Source organism: Oryzias melastigma, linkage group LG7, assembly GCF_002922805.2.
Source record: "Oryzias melastigma strain HK-1 linkage group LG7, ASM292280v2, whole genome shotgun sequence".
Taxonomy (NCBI): domain Eukaryota; kingdom Metazoa; phylum Chordata; class Actinopteri; order Beloniformes; family Adrianichthyidae; genus Oryzias; species Oryzias melastigma.
The window spans coordinates 4,681,872-4,704,945 of NC_050518.1; the positions used below are offsets into that span (position 1 = coordinate 4,681,872).

At 36.9% G+C, this 23,074-nt stretch overlaps 1 protein-coding gene across 3 annotated transcripts in view; it reads right to left on the reverse strand.

The window, feature by feature from the left end:
• LOC112159136 (forkhead box protein J3) overlaps positions 1–23,074 on the reverse strand; it is an 85,302-nt gene that overhangs the window by 34,154 nt on the left and 28,074 nt on the right. For all 3 annotated transcript variants that reach the window (XM_024293027.2, XM_024293025.2, XM_024293026.2), the window contains exons 4-5: positions 8,505–8,579; positions 4,898–4,981 (exon numbers count right to left, since the gene is read on the reverse strand). In XM_024293027.2, the coding sequence (XP_024148795.1) occupies positions 4,898–4,981; positions 8,505–8,579 (159 nt within the window). The remainder of the gene's footprint in view (positions 1–4,897; positions 4,982–8,504; positions 8,580–23,074) is intronic.

A 23,074-nucleotide genomic window follows, 5' to 3' on the forward strand; every position in this document is an offset into this window, starting at 1 on the left:
TGAATCTTAGCACTTAAAACCCACCCCGCTTCTCCTCAGCACATGTGACAGCCCGTAGTGTGTCTGCAAGCAGTGCAGCAAGTGAGGCATAAGAAAAAGGTTCGAAGGGGCCATCCATGTAAGACGAGATGACAAGGCTCTGAATTAATTAATGTTAGTAATAAAAAAAAAAAAAAAAAACGGTGAAGAAAATATGTCTAACGGCAGCCGCGGGGCCTTCTGTTGTAATTAACTGGAACACAGGACTAGAATACCCCCTCCTCTCCCTTTTTACTTCTTTTTTCCTCCCTTGAAGCTCGACTATTTCCCTCTACGCTCCGTCTACCTTGATGTCTTGTTTCGCTTCAATTTTGAACCCTTTCTATCTCTTTACCTCAAGCCTTTCTCCAGTGAGCAACGGTGATTGTGCACTTTGCCGGTCCACGTCTGTCTGAGCTCTCTGGAGTCGGGAAGCGGCAATGTGGGCAGAGACGGGGAGGACGGAGTGGCAGACGAATAGAAAGATAATGATCATGTTGGTGCAAACAGTGACAGAGATGAAAGAAAAAGAGAAGGCTGTGATAAATGACTGCAGGTTTTCTTTAATGCAACCACACAGTGGAGTGCACGTTCAGAAAACATCAGTTGACCAACTATATCTCAGTGGGATCTGCAGCATCCAATAAATACAATAAATTCATTCAATAAAATCAATAAATAAAGATTTCTCAACTTAGAGTTACATTTTTCTTCTCATTTGAGTTTCACCAAGATACTTAAAAGTACAGGATTACATCAACTGATTTCCCTGAATGACTGCTGCTGCTGATGATAAGTAAAGACAAAAATGCACATTTTAGTTATATAACTTTATTTATGGTCTTAAAAATAATCTATATAGGAGATAAATATTTGTAGGTATAATTACATTTGCATTTTGTTGCATTTCGCACTGCCACTTTACTTTGTTGATATAATAAATCAAAAATAATTTCAGTATAGTACAAGGAAAACCATAGTACCATAGTTTTAGTTCATAAATGATCATATACCAGCGTAAAAACCTTTAAAAAGTCTAGTAAACCAGGTGGAAGGTTGTTAACTGACAGCAGAAGGATTACTAACCGTGGAGCCACCATAGCCAAGCATAGATTTTTTATTGATCGGGAGGACGTCGGTTCGAATCCCACCTCTAGCTTTGGTATTTCGCTGAATCTTTTTTTATTTTTGCTTAATTACTCAACACACATTACTATAAACATTAATCAAAAACATCAGAATTATTCTCTAGATTTTGAAGGTCATTAAAATGCCTTTTCTTTATAGGCATTAGTTTATTTTTTTAGTAATACACAAATACATTGTCTATTGAACAAGTCGTTCAAAACTTGTTTTAAAACAATAAGTTCAAAGGAATAAAAAAGATTTCAGAATTCTTTACGCCTAATGAAATGCTCACTCCATGCCTCAGAAGCAAATTTCTAATGAACCATTCCCACTCTGTAGAAACTATATCTTATAGCAAACAAAACAGGTTTTTAGAAACAGCCTCAGATTGAAAGACCAACTTCATGCATTTCCAAATCCCCTTTTCCACAGGGGAGTGACTTCTTTTAAAGCCTGGTCATAAAGGTTTAGACTATAACATTAATTTGGACTCACATTACAATTAATAATCCTTGAAGCAGATTTTATGGTATTGAAGAGGGCATCCAGGAGGAAGTCAGAGTTTCATGGCTACTCAGCAGGCAGTGCTCTAACCCACATACAAAGCTAGGTAAAACAAGAAAAATCTATAAGTATATAAATGAATGAATGGTCGTTTGATTCTATTACATGTTATTCTAGGACCTTAAATATCAATATTCATCAAAACTTTAAGAGTCATTGAAAGGAAAAGGTTAAATCAATGATTTTATAAAAACAATGCACTGCTGGTTTGCTTCTTATGTCGTTTATTAAACATAAATGCATGCAAAACATAAAAAAGCCTTAAGATTACCTTAAAATATAATGTCTTTATTGTCATTTAATATGTAGCGATAGCTATATATCACGGGCTTTGCAGTTTTTACAAAGTTTGTTTGGAACAGACTGCCTAAGGCTGTGGGGAGATTAAAAATCTCCCCACAGCCTTAAGAAAAAATCAAAACTCATCTTTTTAGCTTAGCTTTTAAGTAGTTTCTACATTTCCTCATGTTTGAATTAGGTTCTGTTTTTCCCTTTTTTTGTATTTTGGTATCTGTGTTTTTTTTTTTCTGATTACTATTTTTATTACTAATTTTTTATTCATTTTATGTAAAACACTGAGGTGTTCCGTAGCAGGAAAAGTGTTCTATAAATAAAGCTGAATGTGAATTCATTCTGGTTTTGGGAAATATTCAGACTGTTAATACATGCTATACATGCATCTCAGAGTGGGAGATATTCTAGGTGAATCATCTGTGCTCCTGTTCTTGGCCGTGGACCGCGCCTCTGGCTCGTCTTGGCTGTGGACCTCACCCCGACCTGTCCGCCAGTCCTATCTGGCTGAACTCTATTCAAATTTGTAGAGTTAGAAAAGCTTGTTCTTCTTTAACAGTCTGTCTTGGGAGAGGATCCCTCCTTCATGTGGGCATCCCTAAGGTTTCTTCTTTTTTTCCTCAATCGGGTTTTTTATAGGAGTTTTTCCTTCCTGAGAAGGAGGGTCTAAGGGCAGGAATAAACAGTTTTATTTAATCTGTTTAGTTTTTAGCTATTGTTTATATTTTACAACTGACCTTCTGCTTCTGTAAAATTGCTAGCGTGAAGCACATTGAGGCAACTCTTTTTTATATTGGGCTATATAAATAAAACTGAATTGAATGTGACGCACAGAGCTGCTAAATAAAGGATTAAAAAAAAACATTATCGTCTCTTCAGTTCACTTTTTTGATTAGGTTGAAATGAAAATTAGGTTATGTCAGAATGTCCACCCAACAACTAAAAATCTATACAGTGCAGAATTATCAAGTGCCCTGGATTTTAAAATCTATTGTGTTCTTACAGTGAAAACGTTAATGGTTTATTAAAACATGTAAACATGGTGGCCAGAGCCTGTCCCAGCCACTGTTGGACAGGTAACCAGTCTGTCTCAGGGTACACAATCACTCCCAGACACAATCACACATGCACACCTATAGGGACACTTTACAGCAGGGCTGCTCATTCCAAGATCTACCACTCTGCCTGTTTTCCTGCTCCCCCTGCACTGCTTGCTGCTGATTACCTGGACCAGGTGTGTTCATTCAATCAGAATGTGGAGACATCTGACTGAGCTAATCAGGAGGTAGCAGGGCTTGGAGATCTTTAAAAACAATCAGGGGGGTAGATCTTGAGACCAATTAACCTATGAAGCATGTTGTTGGACTGTTTGAGAAGTCCGAGTTTCTGGGAAAAAAAACTCCACACTGAACGGTCCCAGCTGAGCTTCAAACCAGGCCCTTCGTGATGTGAGGCAAGAAGGCTAACCACTGCACCACCATACAGCCGTAATAGGAAAATGGTAAGGAAATAGAATAAAAGCTTTTTGATGCATTTAATGCAACAGGAAGAAAGCTTCTTCCCTTACTTTTTAGATCCAAAAAAGATTAAAGGTTAGAAGACAAACAAGTTCAGTGATGCTGTAAGACCAGAGGAAATCCTTAAAGCATAATTGGAAAGATGTTTTAACTTTATTTCTTGGGGCTGCTTTTGTTTTCTCAATTTTTTTAATATTATTCATGAGAGAAACGCTAATTTTTTTCAGATTCTTCATGTACACCGTGACCCTTTGTTGCCCTCTTTTTAAAGGATTATGTCACCATTCTCTGTCCATACTGCCAAGTCAAAGGCCAAAGGAGCGATTGGGATTTACTTCCAAGTATTTGGACTGTTTTCACCACAATTTAAAAACCAAACAAATCTAATAACTTGTGTTAAACAATAAAAATAAAAAAAGGCTGACAATATCAGAGCCAAAAATGTAGAGTTGATGTAAGCTGTGGTGAAAACAAAAGGGCTAGCAGCATGCCACAGCTGTACAGCTTTTGTTTTCATAACTGTAGGTTAATGACTGAAGGCTGGTTGCGATCTGCTAAGTGAATTCCCTGTTTCTATTCATTATTAAATTCTGCTTCTGTCAATCCATTTCTAATATAAAAAATCATTCTTACATAACACTCTATGCACATCACTTTGACTTCCTCATTTTCAATCCTAGAGCTTGTCGATATTCCGGATTAATTATATTTAACTGAACAAACTTGGCTGTGAACTCACCTTAAAAAGCTGTAATTTGTTTTCATTCTTTCTCTAGTACGAGTGTGTCTAAACAGCGAGGCATTATGAGGCATTATGAGGCAAACGGCTATCTGGAGAACTAATATTTCTATTTTTGTGTTCTTAAAAATGTGACAATTATTTTATAAGCTTGTTTTCTGTTCCATTGCCTGTGACAGACGGCTGAAGTGCAGTGGACAGACCTCCTACTAAAGTAACTTTCACATACCCCCCCACGTTCAAGCAGCCATTTTCAATGAAAAGTTAATGTAAATGCACGTTTCCACATTCAAAACTCTTCAATTCAACTTAGCAATATAAGCTTTCGTAACCGTTTTGGGGCTTTACAAACAAAACATGCATTAATTAAACAAGTAATATGTCAACTTTGACTGAAGTAGACCAACCATAGTTACTCTACAACAACAACCGACCCAGAAGGTCATAAAAGAACCCAAAACATCATATAAAGACAGAAGAACGCCATACTGTAAAATTGAGCTTCCATAGCAGTTTCTGGAGGGGAGATAATCACAGTTAAACATATCTAAAGAACTTTTATTTTTTTGTTTAAAGATGAGATTTTACTGTTGGATAAATACAGACTACGGTGAGATAAAGAAGGTGTGCTGTAACGTACCCGTTCTCCAGAGCGAGGCCTCTTCTTCGGCCTGCTGGGTAAAGTGTCTTCTTTAGGATTGTTGTCTATAGCCCAGTAGGAACCCTGACAGATAAACAAATAAAATTACTGAATTATGTTTGATGGATGATACTCGATTGACACTAATATTAAATTAAATGTTCAAGATAAAACATTTTAAACTAAACGGTGTAAAAATATTAAAAGAAAAAAAAAACTCAAAAAGATTAGCCAATAAAAAAAAATTAAAAATTAAAATGAAATGTTCATTGTAAAAAAAAAAAAATACAGTAGTTCACTTTTTTTTTTAAACTTAAGCTAGATTTTTGTCTCTTGGCAGTTATATAAAAATAAAAAGTAGAAAAATTCATGCTCCAAGATGAAAATTTAGTCCAACAAGGTAAGCTAAAAAACACATACATTTAAAGCTGGAAAGAGGTGAAAAAATGTGATAAACATCACAAACATAGTAGAAAAGTCAAAATCATATGATTGTTCATAATTTCAGACAAAAACATTTGTCAAATGTTAGTGCATTAACATTCCAAGTTTCATCAATACATCAACAGTTACAAATCCTAATATTTAAAGTATAAATTTTAAGATCAATTAGGTTATTTGAAACTAGAATGAATTGAAAAGCTGATTAAAGCAGTCCAGCATTAACTGTGGATGCATAATTCTATCCCATAGCAGTTTTGGGGCACAATGGAAACCCCCCCCCTCCCAAAAAAAAGAGGGCACTGACAAATTGTCAAAAAACAAATGGGCCACAATCTTTTAAAGGGCTAAAAATGATAGTTCAAAATTTACAATCAAATATACAGGACAAAGGACATTTTGAAATTTAAAATTTCCCCACTTCCCAGTGAGGGCAAAGACATTTTTTTGTTCAAGCGATCTTTACAAATTTCACATCACCAGTTCAAGTCATCCGCACGTGAATTTGTCACATGCAGCTCTGACCAGTGTGGCAGAGGCAAAGGGGGAGAGAGTGAGGAGCGTGTAGCTGCTGTTTCGCCAGTGAGGACGCCACTACTTTAGAGCCTCTACCTTTGCACCTGAAAGATATTATACTCTTAAAGTAACATTTTTAAAATAGCAAAAGCCAAAAAACTAAACATGAACAATTTAGACCATCTGAAAAAGTTTCACCTCGGTAGAGATTGCTGACCATTCTCTGTCCTTAACTTCATCTTCAAGCTCCTCCAGGTAAACCAAACCCTTAAGAATAGCCCCTCCAAATGAGACTAATTCTAAGCTCAAGTTGTCATTCCACTGATCAGCCTACAGCAGAATGATTTAAGAGGATTGGCTAATCAACACAACATGCGACATGTTGTGTATTGTGCAACTGTTTCCAAGTCACACATCTATACATTATTGCCTCGTATTACTGGAGGGGTAATGCTCTGCTAATGTGCCACTGCTCATAAATCCAAACAAGCACGCTGCAGCACAGTGAGCAGAAATCTGCTGAAAAAGTGGATCACGTGTGGATAAACCGACTGATCTATAAGCAAAATAAATGAAGGTACTTTGTCTTTCACCTAATGCCATTAATCAGGTGACATTTTACCAATATTTTAACTTATATTACAAACTTACTATATTTGACTTAAAAAATAGATTAATATGTGATGCATAGTGGCAAAAAAACTGAAATTAATAACAGCGATTAAGCTCACCTCATGCCCCAGCATACCTGTGTGAATTCTACAGTTAAGTCGAACCTGTTCATTGGAGCTATAAGCCCTCAAGTGGAGTTTTTCATGGTTTCTAATTTCCCCTTGGGGACTCATTCAGTGTTTTTGAGGTTACACAGAAGTTGAATTGTTGTCCAGAAAGCACCCCTTTACTACGAGGCTCAAGGACGGTCCTAAAATTTGCATTCAGCACACGGACTGTTTTTCTCAGGCACTAAAAATAATGATTGACTATAACTACTCACAAATGGTGCTAAGACAGCTCAACCATAAAAGTCAAGACGTGCTACTAAGAAAGCTCATATCTGAAACATTCATTCAGTCTTTTTTTTGACAGATTGTGACAAACAAATACTGATAAATGTTGATCAAATTAAAAGTTTTGCCTTTTAGAGCTCCTCTCTTAGCAGCAGAACTACTGCAGAGTCAACGTCGCTGCAGACGACCCAGAGTCGGCGATGCAGCCTCGGCTGTCATTATACACTTTTCTGTATCAACTCACTTTTCTATGCTGCCTCTTTCCTGCCGTGCTCACTGCTTCCTTCCCCAGATTATCCACTCAGATCCTTTTAACGCACAATGTTCAAATGCAGCAGCCTCTAAATCAAAGCACATAAAGTGAGAGACGAGGTAATCAGTTGCTTTTAGAAGTCTTTGATTTCCTCCTGGTCTCATTTTTCTCCACGTTTCGCTTTTCCTCTTTCCTCCCCAGGAGGTCTAAATCTGGAATCCGAATTCAGGAGGTTCATGCAGACCACATAAACACAGCTCAGCCCTCGACAACTGGCGCACCCCCTTACCACCCCCACCACCACCACCTCCCCTATTCTTGCCTTTTCTTCTCCCCTGTCTCTCAGTCCCACATCGCTGAGCAGTACACAGCCAATTAACGTTAGCACATGCATGATTTAGCTTCTCCCCTCTCTCTGTGGCTTCAAACACAGCCTGTACATTCAACTTCTCCACAAACAGATGACCTCGCCCCCCCAAGCTGAGGTATCGACTACTTCGATCCATGATGTGAATTAAGGTGCTGGTCAGGTCCAAGTAAAGCCAACCAGAGGGGAGCAACTCTCTTTTTCCAGAGTATGGGGCTCCACTCAAGCCCAAGGATTTTGTTTGAATTATTTAAACCTTCCTACCCCTAATTCATTTTTCAATGGCTCCAAAATCCCATCAGAAAGGAGAAACTCCCTCCTCTACCCGATACAAAATGAGAAAAGCTCAATGAAAAGTTTTAGCAGCTTTTTTTTTAACTTTCTTTTTCAAAAAATAGAAAGTTGTTGGTAGTGTAGCCCGCTATGAACCCAAAATACAGACATTTCCGCTTTCACTACAGAAGAAGTCATGTAAGGAGAGGCTTAATTAGAAAATGTGACTGAATGAAAAGTCCTTTGATTGAACAAGAACAAGAAGTTGAGAAATTGCAGCTGAAGCGGGCCTGGCAGCTGCAGTATCTGCAGCGGCAGACCAACATTTTAAAAGCGTCTTGCGAGCGACGGAGAGGAGCAGAGAAACGGGCCCCTAATAAAGCATAGCAGATGCATGAAAGGCCTCGTACCTGAGGGTGTGTACCTACATATACTTATTATTCATTACTCTCCGTGCCACATTATTACTTGGCAGAATCAATATGGCAGGACCGCAGAACACAGAAATAGCAGCATTAGGCATTCAGCTCAGCCGCTTAAAGACTTACAAGCTGCTTTTAACTGAAGAAACTAGACTCAAAGAAACAGGACCCGTCTGCTTTTTGGGGGTATATTGATGCACGTACGTGACACTAAAGCAGCTATACCCTTGAAAAGCTCCCATGTTTCCTCTGCGAGTTTGTTCATACAGAGTAGCGTAAAGTGTTTGATCATTTGAATTGAAGTGGGTATTGTTTAGAACAAACTTACTTTTCCAGGGTCATCCTTGGAGCGAGGCACTTTAAGAAAACACTTGTTCAAAGACAGGTTGTGTCGTATAGAATTCTGTGGGAGAAGGACAAAAAAAGAAGAAAGCAGAATTACAAAGTGAGTAAAACAACATTTACAGCTGTTTTGTCATATGGTTTCTGCAATCTAAAGACCCCAACATTTGACAAAAAGCCTGATGGAGGTTAACCTTTTTATACCAAAGCTTTAGCTCCAGTGTTGACATTTTTTCAGCTGCCATAACTCAAACTGTTTAAGCAATTAACATAATTTCCGTGGATTCTGAAGCAGAGAAAAGCAGCTTTGTGCCGATATGCAACACATCACGGTAGGGCTGCGTATCAATTATAATTTCCAGAAACGATCTGATTCAATTCACAAGAGACTGGATCAATTTGATTCAGATTTTTTTTTTTAACTGTTTCGATTCCTCAATTCAGTTTAATTTTGAGTTTACGCATTTAGACACGTTTGTTTAGAAATACATTAATAATCTACTACAGTTTTTTTTAGATGTTCAGGTGTACCGTGGAAAATTATTCATTTTCACTGATCTAAAAACATTTTCTATCACCAGGATATCAGCTCTGTTTTCATCCAAACAGGCCCTGATGAAACATTGAATAGCTAGGAATATAAAAGACCATAAAGACCATTTTTCTTTTTGTGTTTATTTAATTCCAATAAAGACTTATTGATAAGAATGACGGTCCCACGATTTAGCCACAGCTAGCTGTTTTTTGGAAAAGTTCCACCCCTCCAACTGTCTCCCCCAATCATTCTTGGAGGCTTAATCATGTCATCATTTTGACCAATCAAAAGTTGTTAACATCCTCACTTTTTTGGCTCAAAGTCGCACAGTTTCAACAAAAATAACAGCTAAAACTTGTGTCTAGCGGTGTAGCTTCCCGCGGTATCCGGTGTCAGACCGTGGAAAAAGTGAACAAAATAATGAACCTCAGAGACTTGAGTTTGTTCAGCATTAGTGTTAGTATTAGTTTGCACTGCATCTCCCATAATGCATTGGGTTAAAGTGACAGCACTTCTGCACTATGCTACTAAAATAAAATTTTGTACTACCCAAAAATAAATAAAACATTTTTTTAAAGTTACATTTTGGATGAAGACAAAATTAAAAATAATAAAACCTCAAAATGTTAACTTTTGTGTTGTTACAACTGAATATAGACATGAATATAATGTTTTTGTGTAAAACAAGCATGTTGTGATCGTACAATTGTTGAAAAATTACAGTTGCTCTGGTACAAACATTTAAAAAAATATTTAAAAAACACTCTTCAGAAATAATATATTATTGTTTTTGTAAGGTCACATAAAATTGCATATTAATAAAGTTATTAATAAATCAATAAAGTGAAAAACAACTGCTTGAGCAACTAATTTAGTTGAAAATTATTATTGAAAACGATCACAACTTTTTTTACATTTACATTTACAGCTGCAACTTCCAGCTTTTCTGCCTGAATTATTACAAAAAAAATTGTTGCAAGATTGTGGAGGGACTGAACCTCAATACAGACAACAGAGTTTCTCCCGTTTTACATATTTGGATGCTGGTGTGCCGCACAATTTTTGTCAAGGAAAAAGCGTACCTTGGCTAAAAAAAGGTTGTGAACACTAATCTACTACATGTTTTGAATATATTTATATTAAACTGATACAGTTCACATACTTTAAAATGTATTAGTGATTTATAAGTTAATAGCAAACAGTGTTACATGGTTTCTCACGAGGAGAATTTCTAACAAAAATGTTCAGATCATTAACATTGTAAAGATTGTTCTTCTCCTGGAGGGCGTTTCAGTTTGGCCACTTGGTGGCGATCGCGTTTTAGCATTACACCTTATTTCAGAAGAAGAAAAAAGTATAAGAAAAAGTTATTTAAAAAATATTTCCTTAAAAAAAACGTTAATTTATAATAGAAATTTATAAATAAAGATGTTAATTTAGTCATCAATGTAGGTTTAGATTGACCGAGTGTTAGCATTAGCCATCCTATTGGAAATTCCCTTAAACTTTAGCATCAAGCAAGCGCACTTCAGCTTTATGTGCTAGATCAATTTATATCTTTATTTTTTATTTTTATTTGTTAAGCTTGAATCGATTCAAATCGATTTTATCGACCCAGCCCTACTTCACGGTAGTGATGTTTTTTTGTTAATTTTTCTTTTAATGATTAAAATTAGTTTCGTACATGTAATATGGCGCAAAAAGTACATAGTCATACTAACAAAAATGTAAAAATAACTTATATAATAAAGACATGTTTGAAAGGAGCAGGCTGCCACTTAAAAAATTCTTACGTAATCTACTTAAATCAGCTAATTCTGTTGCAGAGAAAGTGAAGCACTTAACACTAGTGATGTGTTGCATTGGCATGAACATTTTTTTTATTTGGCCCTAACACAGCGCCTAATTTGTATTAGGGGCCTTTGTGGGCCCCACCCTCAGTCTGGGCCCCTAGCATCAGCCACCTTTACCCCCTCTTTTTGGCGCTCCAGAATATTGCTGCAAAGCAGATCGCAAAAGCCACTTTTTCGCTGCGTCAGAATCAGCTGATTCATATTGATCGAGTAAACGTTACAGTATGTCAAACAGTTTATGGAGCCGGCGACATCTCACGACTTAAGAGTTAAATTGCCACTACTTTTGAAAACTCAAGCCATTGATCTATCCATCTTCTCAACCAGCTTAATCCATTTTGGGGTCACAGGGTTGCTGGAGCCTATCCCAACCACTATGAGAGGAAAGGCAATGCATGGTTCACCCATCCATTACAGGATGAAAGTTAAGATAAGAGTGTAATATTCATTTTCATGAATATGGACAGGTCTGTCTTTTTTTTCTCTTCTAAAAAAAGACAGAAAACGCTTTCTAGACTAGCTTTTAGCACTTCTATAAGTTTATGTGTGGGATCATAAAACTTATTTTATTACATGGTCTTTGACCAAGCAGCCTAAACAAAAAAAAAGGTCCTTGCCTATTTTAAAAAAGGTGCCATTTTTAAAAGCGTTGTTAGCTTGAAATTTAACATACTTCATGATCAAGTTCAATGTTTCATATCCAGGATTAATCCAGCTCATATTTTCAACGAACATAAGAAACACTTATTTATTCACTTAAAATAATGTTTAATCTTTACTTTGAATTTGTCTCTTTCAACCAGTAGAGAGCTGGAATTCAAAGGCAGCACTATGTTTACGGTCCAACAATTTACATTCCCCCCCCATATTTGAGCAATATGCATCGCCTTAGAGATGCACGTAGAGCCCTGCGCTCGGTTTCAAAAACAGCTCTGGCTTTTGGGGCTGGACTCCTGGTATTTGAAAGCAGAGCAGGCTTTCATTTTGTAGTCCTAACCATGTGAGAGGGAAAACAGACAAGCTGCTGCGCTGCAGATCCAGACAGGTGTATTGATTAAAAAATGAGGCATCTCTCCTCTGTAAGACACACTGAACCTGAAGATTAAAAAGTGAAGCTGATGTACATGAATTGCTTATAGATGGATGGTCAACGCTGGGGTGAATGTCCGGCTAGATGATAACATCACTGGGTTTGGAGAGCTCTGGTTTGAACACAAAGAGTTTCCAGTTTTCTTTAAATATTTAGAGATACTTACAGTAAAAAGGATGTATGGGATGTTTCTGCTTTTGCCGTTTAAGACCTTCCCTGGTAAAACAGTTGTGCTGGGACCAGCCAATGATGTGAACCCAAGACAGCATAATTTCTAGGTTACTGATTATGAAGCGATGTTCTGGCTGCACATTGTTTTAGGCCTGTGTGTGAGCGTATCAAGGGTGTAGGTTTAAGAAAAAGGGAGGAGGGGAAAAAGGAGGAGAGGAAGGCCTTAAAGAGGGGCCCACAACTGTGCGCGCTAGCCTGACACGAACCTGTTCTCCCTTCAGGCTCCCATTCTCCACTCATCTGCTGCTGCTAATTAATACCACTGGGGAGGTGGAAGGGAAAGATAGACTGATGGGAGGAATTTATTTTCCCTCTACTCCCTGGTTATACCTGCTCAAAACCAGATTTGTTTCTCCTACGAAAACCATTTTTTTTTTTTTTAAGACGTTGAAGGAACCCTGTCCACCTCTGCTTCACCCTAATCCTCCAGAAGAAACGCTTCAGCGGTTTTTAGCTGCTTTACTTAGCGGGTCACTGACTGTTTGAGGCCATCCATCAAGAAAAGACGTGGAAGTCGGATGGTGGAGAGAGGAAGCAGGAAGGCCACCAGCATAATCATTTATGGGGATTTGGGGGCTGTTGGGGGGGATTTACTTGATCGCCTGCTTCCTGGCTTTGATAGCTGTGACACTTGTTATTAATTTCATTTTTACACTATATTTTGTCATTTAGGGAGATTTGCTCACCTGGGCACCATTTAAACCGCCTCCACACCTCTCACCAGAGTACATTTCACAATAAACAATTTTAATCACAACTAGGGCATTGAAAAAAGTTCCTGGGCAGTTTTTAGATTGTTGGTACAGGGGCCAAAGTGGGTCTTGATGTTGCAGGATTGTGGGTGCAGAGGTCTGTGGTTTTAAAGCCTGTAAATATCAAATTTCTGATCATTTATTTATATCTGTGTTAAGCGCAGTAGATACGCCAAACGCAGGAAATGCATTTATGATGCTTTTTAAAGAGCCACTTCAGTGAAGTGTTTTTCTGAAGATAGAGGACATATTTAAAGAAAATTAAGCTTACATTTGCATTTTAGGTCTCCCTTACAAAAGGGATCGTATCTCAATGGGACTTCCTGGTAAAAAAAAAAAAAAAAAAAAGGTTAAACACATTTTTTGGGTATTTCTTTACTCAAGTTGTTTTGAGGTTGAAGCTGTGATGCAGTTGCTACAGTCGAGCCACAAGTTCCCATCCCAAGGATCCATTCACGTCTTGGTTATCCTCGTTTGAGCTAGATTTTGGCGTAAAAACTGTACGGCTGGGTAGTCCTGGCATTGGCCACCATTTTTGTTGCATGGCTAATGAAATGGATGGCTCCCCATTCATTTCATAGAGCATTTTAAAACCCTGGTTTTAACATACAGAGCTCTTAATAACCAAGCACCGGTCTAGATCAAAGACCTTGCAGTGGCTCCATCACTCTGGAACTCCCTTCCTCTCAACTCCAGGTCTGTAGAGTCAGTGTTTTCTTTAAAATGGCAGCTAAAAACATATCTTTTTAAAATTGCTTTTTCATAATTTTGTTTTTATATTTTATTTGTATGTTGTGTTTTACTCAGTGTTTTATTGTGAAGCACTTAGTGATTTTTATCTTGAAAAGTGCTATGTAAATAAAGGTTATTATTATTATAAATAAAGGTTATAATGTTATGTTGGGGTGGTAAGGGGCAAGAGAAACTGCAAACAGATGGATAAAAGGAAATGAAGTAAGGTTTACTTCCCACCAACAGTCCCAACCACAACTCAAGAGGTGAATTTCTAATGAATTTCTGCTGCTCTGCAGAAACTATGTTCTAGAAAACAACAGGTTTTTGGATTTTTGATAAAAACAGCATAACCATAATTTAAAAAAATAATACAATAAAAATAAAAAAATCGATCAAAAGATGATTGGAGTGGATTTTAATGATATCTAAAATCAGCAAATTATTATGTATCACTCACAAAATAAACAAGAGTTCAACTTTTATACTAGCTTTAACATTTTTTGCTTTGTTTTTATGTTTGCACCAGAACCAGTGTGACGAGATCTAAAATTGGTCTGTTTTTTTTCAGTTTGGTATATGTTCTTTCAACTGTTTGGGGTAATGATTAATTTTCCTCTGCAATCCAAAAGAGGTGTTTTTTTGGAAAATTTAAACTTTTTTCGTTTTTTATTGTGAAAAATGTACATAATCCACAAAACAATAGCAAAAACGATTTTTGACGTATTATTTTACAGGAATACCAGATATTAGATAAGAAATATAAAATAAAATACACATTTTTGGAGGATATAACTAAACATTTTTGCAGAACAAAAGAAGACAAAAAATAAGAATTAGCTGTGTTTACTTTTCAACATTTCATTTGATCCAATGGGGTTGTATTTTAAAAAAATACATTCCTAAATCTCTAAAGATATGTTGTTTTGTATTTAAGCAACCATAAAGTTACTGTTCTGAGTGTGAATAACTTATTTTCAGTTCCAGACAGCATAATCTCTCACTGAATGAATCTACTCAGCATCCGTAGATGTTTTGATTAGCAGCGCTGTGAAGTAATATAATCTGATTCAGTGCCATGTCTGTTTTCCACCCACTCTTTGCCCTGCTTGATTAAGCAGCCTTTTTTTGGTTTACACTCAGCTGGGGTAACATTCCTACTCTTTACTGCCCTATAACACACATTGTGCTTCTATCCTTACAGACACATGCAGGATATAGAGAAGCCACGAGTGCAGCATCTTGGACCTGACAAAGTTGGATTGGTTACATAAAGGTTAAGCATGAATGATTTCGTGACAAAATTGAATCTGATAAATGAGAATTGTGGCCAAAGGATTTTAAAATGTGTTTGATAAAAAGAGGAATAAAGTAGAACAGAAGTTGTGCATAAAGCTCCATAGGTGATCGAGGTAAGCCAATGAAGTTTTCAAGAATCAATAAAGTTATTGAAATGTGTGTGTTTGCATGCAGAAATGAAAAGTTTCACTTTAAAGCAGCTTAGGAGGTGATCTGGCCACAGGCAGGAATCCTGCTGTGTAAGAATGTTTGTGTGATTGTGTGAATGCAATTACCAAAGAAACAGGTCACACAGAGAAGGAGACATTACATAAGTGGGGAAGTTTGGAGGATTTAGGCTATGACAACTGAGGTTAACACAAAGAGGCAACATGGATAAGTCTGTACTCTTAAGTGAATTTAACTTTGTTCAAAGTAAATTATGACAGGATAGGATGCAAAATTCTGATTATGACTTCAGGGCTTCTTTAAATGACAGGGAAAGTGTTTGTTTCAACTTAAATCTGTGAAAAAATATTTTTTATTGTTTTTATATTCCTAAACTGTTGCCCATTTAAACTCAAACTAGGATGAAAGCCTGACAATCAATCATCCATCAGTTTTCCACAATCCCTTTCGGGGTCATGGGGTTGTTCAATGTTAACACATTAATGCACACAATTAATAAAAAAATAAATAAATAACCCGTTGACATGTATTAATGTAAATTAAGTACACTTTGCGAAGCAACCATCTTTTGCTTTGCGTTGGACGGTTCAGGCTTCCACGTCATGCATTCATTTCTGATTTCATGCTTTGTTGGGAATTATCACACTTCATTTACTAAATAAATACATATTCAACTGATTTTTAACACTTTATTCTTGTTATTTATCAAGTTTAGATAGCTTTTCACAAAAAGAGGACTATTTGATATGTAGTGCAGCCTGTTGTCTGGCATTGCTGAGCCAGTGCAGACTTTGACTGCAGACCACTTTTCAGTTGGCTTATGCCAAGTCTGGCGTAATGTAATAAAACATTAATGATTTATCCTGCTTAAAAATAGCACAATGCATGTGTTTGATACCTTCAACGTAAACATACTGATATGCACTGTCCACATGATTCAGTTTAATGGTGAGACAGTTTGGTTTTAAACCAAGAATTGTGGCAACCCTACAACATATAAATGACATATTTGAGACAAAATGATATATGGATAAACATTTCAGTGCCTCAATCAATGCTTTACTATTAGAAACGTTTAAAATGATGCAATCTGATGTTGGAAAATTATGAAAGTACATTAAAGCGTTCTTGCGTTTTGATTTCCAGCCGTAAACTTCAAAGGGCCTTTGATTTGTTGCACTGTATGAATCTAAAATGCTATGAATTTTCTTTACAGCAACATTCTGCGCATGTACTTATATGTAGCTTGGGCAAAGTGAAATGAGGGGATATCGGGCATGAGAAAAAAAACACCCTAAACAAAAGAAAGAAGGTGATTTCCTTCATTCATAAAGCAAATAAGCCTACTGCTTAGTTTACGATCTGTCATTGTGTCAGCATGCTATCTACAGCTTATCAACCGGTAACTAAGTCTTTGCCACACAAAAAAGAAACCTAAATAACCTTTAATACTAAAGCTGCATAGAGCTTTTTCCATCATTGCCATAATATAAACTCACTGCACCTTAAAATACAACAAAATGTTCTGGTTTCTTGACTCTGGGCCGTCAGAAGATATAATGTGAGCATCTTTTCAACCTGCAGCATTTTCATTCACTGTAGCACACGGGTGTAGACCTCTAGGTTGAATGGTGTTTTGTCAGCTATAATGTTTTTGGAACAAGCTGTACATTCAAGAGGCATAAAAAAACGAAATGAACCAAAATATTGGAAATCTGAGTGTCTTCTCAACCAGGTCAAAATGCAACCTTTTGTTTTCTGTATGTATGTTTTTGGGGGGTCCCACTGAAACGCAGCTCAGATGCACGTTTGATGGAAAATTGGAGTCAAAGGGCAAAATGCTTGCTGGACCGGTTTTTTGACCTGTGGAGGACTTAAGTCTGCATGAGTAAGCAGCACACACAAAAAAGTGATGCAGCTCATGTGCACCTCAGACAAGAAGGGATTAAAAACTGAAAACAAAAACTACAGCGAGGGGAAATGGAAAGCAGCAAATGATTTCAAGGAAACAAACATGCAAAAAAAGGGTGGAATGCAGCAGAATCTACTAAGGTAAGACTGGAGTATAGGAGGTGAGTTGATGGAGGATCCACAGAATAAAGAAATCTTATGCTAGGTTCACACCAGGTTTAAGCAACCACTTCCAATGAATAGTCTATGCAAGTATGAGCGTTTCTAGCTTTCAAAAACTCTCGCGTTCACACATCACTATGGGAGTAAGTTTTGGGGCATTACGGCCATTGAACGTGCATTGAATGTAAAACCAGGTAGAACTCTGGCCAATCAGAGACTTGGATTTGGTAGTAATGTATGAGAAGCGCAAGTGCCAACTGTTTTAAAATTGATTTAAACAGGGTTCCCTTGAATTTAAAAATTTGGAAATAGGGCCTTTAAAAGCATTAAAAAAAGTCTTACATTTTGATATCTTGGTCTAAAAATGGTGAAATTAAAAACATTTTCCGTATGACTTTTCTAGTCGTTCTTATTCTTTGTCTTCTATAGATGAAGTAGACGAAAAGGGGGAAAAAATAGGCACTCGCATCAGCATTATGACAGTGCAAAGTACAAGAAGGTGACAAGCTAGTTGTGTCCAGGGCTGAAAGAAAGCTGCTACGGTCCAGTACTGCGTATGGGTATAAGATCTGATGGAGGTACTCATGCCTGTGTGTTTGTATTTGCTGCTTTAACTTATACCTTTTAAGCAGCTACAGGCTGATGTCGCTAAAACTGTGAACCAGACAGAACTTTATCTCATCACTTTACTAATTTTAGTGTCTTATCATCGCTACGAAATGGAATTTACATCCTTCCCTCCTTTAACATTTACCACTAATTCTATCGCTTCCCTAAACAAACACATCACGCATGAGCAACGTATAGGGTACGTCTGATTTTGTTCTCCAGGATCGCTTAATTCATTCACAGTCGAGTAGGCATATTTATGCAAGTTGGAAGTTGGTTTGTTTGAAGGTTAGTTTGCAGCAAAAAAAAAACAATACATGATTCATACAATTTCTAAACACAATTGTGATTTACAGTTGAAGATAAAACAGTAATGCAATGGTAGAAGGGAACATGCAGCAAATAAATTATTTTTTATTACTAAAAGGTCCTTGAAAAAGAACAATGTAGGGAAGATTATTCAAGAGGAAGATTCCAAGTGAGGATGAAGATGTACAAGCTAAAATTAGAAGAGAAGATAATGAGAAAGGAAGTGCATTCCCTACATTTATCAATTCTTTAGTACAACAATCAATTAAATATTTGTCTTTGTTTTCAACAAATAAGAATAATCAAATATCTCCAGTTGCCAGATGCCTGTACGAATAGTGATGACATTTTTCTGTAGTCTAATAATTGCAATTTAATTACTGAAATTTAAACTTTAATTGATTATGGGTTTTTTGTCCATAAGGCAGGTAAATAGGAGAAATTGGTCAATTTTCTTATATGCAAGGTCTTAAAAACACTAATATTTAACTTGAAGAAACGTGCAGGAACCCTGTTTAAAGGAGGAATTGATAATTGCAGTTTTCATATCACACCAAGTATTTCATTTATCAGAATAGAGCTGTGAAAAAAAAGCCTGGAGCGAGATTCACGAGATTTGAAAGAAAGCCTCTTCCAACTGTGAGTACGTGTGTTTGTATTAGGTAGCAGCAGTTCAGCCTGAACACCATATGCTAGAAGAATGTTTAAAAATACATCATTATGATGTTCTTGAACACCCATCACATCCCAAATGTGTATGTAGCTTTAGATTTGAGTCTCAGATGTTCCCATTCTTCTAAAGTCCCCCTATTACAATCACTGATAGGCAGTGTGACTGCAAAGTTCAGAGCAACTCCACTCTACAAATCTACAAAAATAATTTAATTTGATGGAGCTTTCAAGATTCAAGAAGTGTATTGCCAAATGTATCCATCTGCATTGTCTGAGCAAAAATACTATTTGTGTAACTGCATCAGGTGTATATGGTCCTTCCACCACCCACCCCTATAGAAGAAGGCTGTCAGTCATCACATAGTCCTGGATATCTATGCAGTTGTTGATGTCCACCATTACAACTGGGGAGGATTTGTCTTTTTTAAAACTTAAGGTGCATAATCACACTTATACAACTGGAAAGAAGTTCGTAAAACAAGAAAAAACATTTAAGTCTTGTATTTTTCTGCATGACGTTCATCTGGGATTATGTGTGCAGAGTTAGGGTCTGTTCTATAGGTATACTGGTATCCTTAGATCCTCTAAGCAACGTATTTCCTGCATCAACAGAACATCTCTGCATTGAAACAAAAACTCCTACCAAGACTTTGCTAGTACACTCCCAACTATCAGGTTTTGTATTCTTTTTTGTGCAGCTTTCTTATTCAATCAAGTCATTGGTTCTGTTGCAACTCCTTCACAATGAAATTTTAAATTAGAAGGTATTGGATCTGACAGCTTGTTCTCTTTTCGAACCGGCCCAAAATTGATCAAATACCTTTTATTCCTTAAGCTCTGGTACCTCTGAATCTCATATTGGATCTTTTATTCATGTCTTCTGTTTAGTGAGTCTCTTTTACCTTTCTACCTCAATATATGGGCATCAGAAGAAAAAGAAGAAAAAAATACACCAGTGACTTCGGCACTACAAAGCCTTCAAAATTTACAGATGCCGTGGTCATTAATCAGAGTCGACTTGAGTAAATGTTTCACAGTTAGCTGTACATTTTCTCAAATTTTTGTGTAGAGTACAAAATGTTACAGGAGGACTCAAACTGGTCTTACCTTCCATGTCATTCCAAATAACAAATGGATTGTTTTTGTAGCATTTTTCCCATGATGGAGGCCATATTTAAAAAGTAAATTAAGATTAAAACTGTGTTTGAGTATTTTTTTATTCAAATGATTCAGGAGCGGATGAAAAATGCCTTTGAAAAAGCTTGTAGCATTGACATAAGTGCTACAATCAATGGGCCACATGCACCCTGCTCCACTACATTCTGATACCGACAAATACTTCCATGTACGTCTTCATTTTCCTCATCTTAGCTGCCATCTGGCTCATAACTTTACGGCTGAATGGCCTAGAACAGCAGATCCCAACCTTTTGGGGGCTGCGAACTGCTCAACGCCCAAGGATTTCACTGTGGCCCACCTGGTAATGTAATGTAACTCAAATGTATTCATATTAATAACATTAGATAATAACACCAGTGGAACACGAAACTCTGATAACATTCTGCCGATGTATATAATGATTATTATGCAAACGGGCTCAGTGTGTGTGAATCACCTGTTGCAATAAATCCATATTCTAAGTAGAACTCCTGGTACCCCGTGTTGCACACTGCCAGACTACTTTTAGAACTCAAGTGACTGAAATGTAACAGAGAGATTTCGGTCAATTTTCTTAACCAAAAGATTTTTCATAATAAAGTATTGTTCAAATGTAGTCGTTTTGCTCCCTTGACTAAACTTTACAGCTCAAGTGATAGAAGGTGAAGCTGGGAGAGTCCAGTTATTTTTCAAAATAAGATTTTTCATAGTAAAAGATTGTTGAGACTCAAAAGAAAAAATGGGTGTAATAAGTTATTTCTTCCACGGACTGGTACCAGTTCCTAGTGGTTGGGGACCACTGGCCAAGATATTGCTGGCCATTTTGAGGTGTGAGGGGCTGTAAGCTAGCGGGAGAGGGTGTAAACTCCCTGCCAATAGTCCCGCCCATAACTCAGAGGTAAATTTCTAATTAACTTCTGCCGCTCTGCAGAAACTATGAACTAGAAAACAAAACAGGTTTTTTCAATTTTGCCTAAAAACTGCATAATCATAATCAAAACACAAATGTTAAAATGCTTTTACAGTAGTTCGAAAGAGGGAAGTGAGAATTTAATAGCAGCAGGAAAAATGCAGCCACAGTCCCAGACAAACCAAAAACCCGCAGCAGCCATACGAGTGCATGTGACTTAAGTTTAAAGTTACGAGTTCAGGAAAGAAGGATAAACTAGTAAATCTTTGAGGTAAAAGCATTTCTGACTCTTAGGGAAAACTGATCACAGCTTGAGAGGTTATACAAGAAAGGTGTGAAGGAGGAAGTTAATGGTTCATTCTCTGAATCAAGGAAGTTAGAAACATGCAACCCTATCAGGAATCCTTTTTGTTGTTGTCACATGCAAGAAAACACATCAAAAACCCCAAACTGTTAGCTTTTTTTGTTCAGACATCGTCAAGGAGTGTAAAATTACATCTTCATGTAGTTTGTCATGATCCTGTGATTCAATACAATCATAAAGTTACAACACCTTCACAGAAAATGCAGAAAAGCTTCTTGCACAACTATAAAATCAGACAAAATAATCTCAAGACAGAAAATATCTTGATTAAATCAAAACACTTTTCATTGTTCCCCATAAAGACGGCAACAATTTTAGAGCTTGAACTTTGTCGCCCTTAAACCACATCCCCTCAGTTGAACTGTTTTATGACTCAGGCTGGTGTTATTTGGGGTCTGACAAATGACAGACTCGTGTCAGGCGGATATAAAACCTGTAACTAGAAAATAAGCTCATCCAGTGGTATAATCGTTGCATTCCAGTGTACCAGGGAAACCAGCCCTCAGCTTGTTATTACTCATGTAGAGAGGGCCATAGGGCTCAAAGTTAGAGGAGGAATACGGGGCTGGATGCAAGCCAGACTCTGGAGGAGATAGCAGGAGATATTCCTCACTTTTAATTAACTATTTAAGATGGAGACGGGTATTAGTGATTAGTGCATAATTAAAAGCTCAAGCCGTTTTCTCACTAAAACATAATTAGTGTGGTAACTGCTTCTATATCTTTAATAAAGTATATAAAATGTATGATTGTAACAAGAAGCCAAAAATCTCCTAAAATAACTACTATAGTCTAGAAGTAAAGTGAATGTATTAAAGAGTCTACACCTTTAATGTGAGAAAATTCAAATGCATCTATTAAGTCAATTAGTTGGAAATAAAGTAAAACAAGTTTCAAAGTTTCAGCTTTTTACTAGACTATATGTATTTGCTGTATAAATTAAAACACATCAACATGGGTTGTAAAAAGCATTTGCCAGTATTAGTCTGGTACAGAAAAATTCTAAAAACTCGGCAATTTTATAATTTATCTCATGATCATTGTTAAAGGAACACAACAACAGATGCAGAACAAAAACGACACAGTCCCTTCTGTTTCCAAAGAAATGTCAGCATTGCATAGACCTGCAAAGCTGCATCCAAACAGACCACACAGTTGATCAAACTATTTCCTTATGAATAAAACTAGTCAATATGAAGATCTCTTGCAAAGGAAATATATTTATTAAAAAAAAAAAAAAAAACTTGAAGTCCCTCATAAGACACCGAAAGACATCAGGGAACGTCGAGTTCCACATTTGTCCTCAGATATGCACTATAAGGCACACCTAAAACCTTGATCATTTCTAAAAACTACAGTGAGTTTTATCATCCGGAGCGCCTTACATGTGGATTAATTTTAGTTGTGGGATTCATGGAGGGGGAGGGAACAGTAGAAATAAAAATTTGATTTAGCTGTCCTTTTTTTATGAGTTGCAGACAAGCTTGGGTGTTGATGTGAATACGGTTAACGCGGCTAACATGTAGCTGAGTTTTTCTTGTTTGTACATACTGTATTATGGCGCGTTCAAGAACACATTAAAAGCAGTTTCACCAGCTGGTGATGTTCACACCAGGCAAACAGGTAACTGCTGGGAGGGGATTCTTCTTTTGTCTTCTTTTTTTACTGTTTACTAGGGCTCCTCCGTCACCTACAGTGGGCAAAGCTTGATGTGTAAAGTTCAAATCCTGCAAATCCAAGCTTTTTGTTTTCACTCCTCTGTTCATAGATGTACTTCTTGGCGTCATAATTCCAGCCAGAC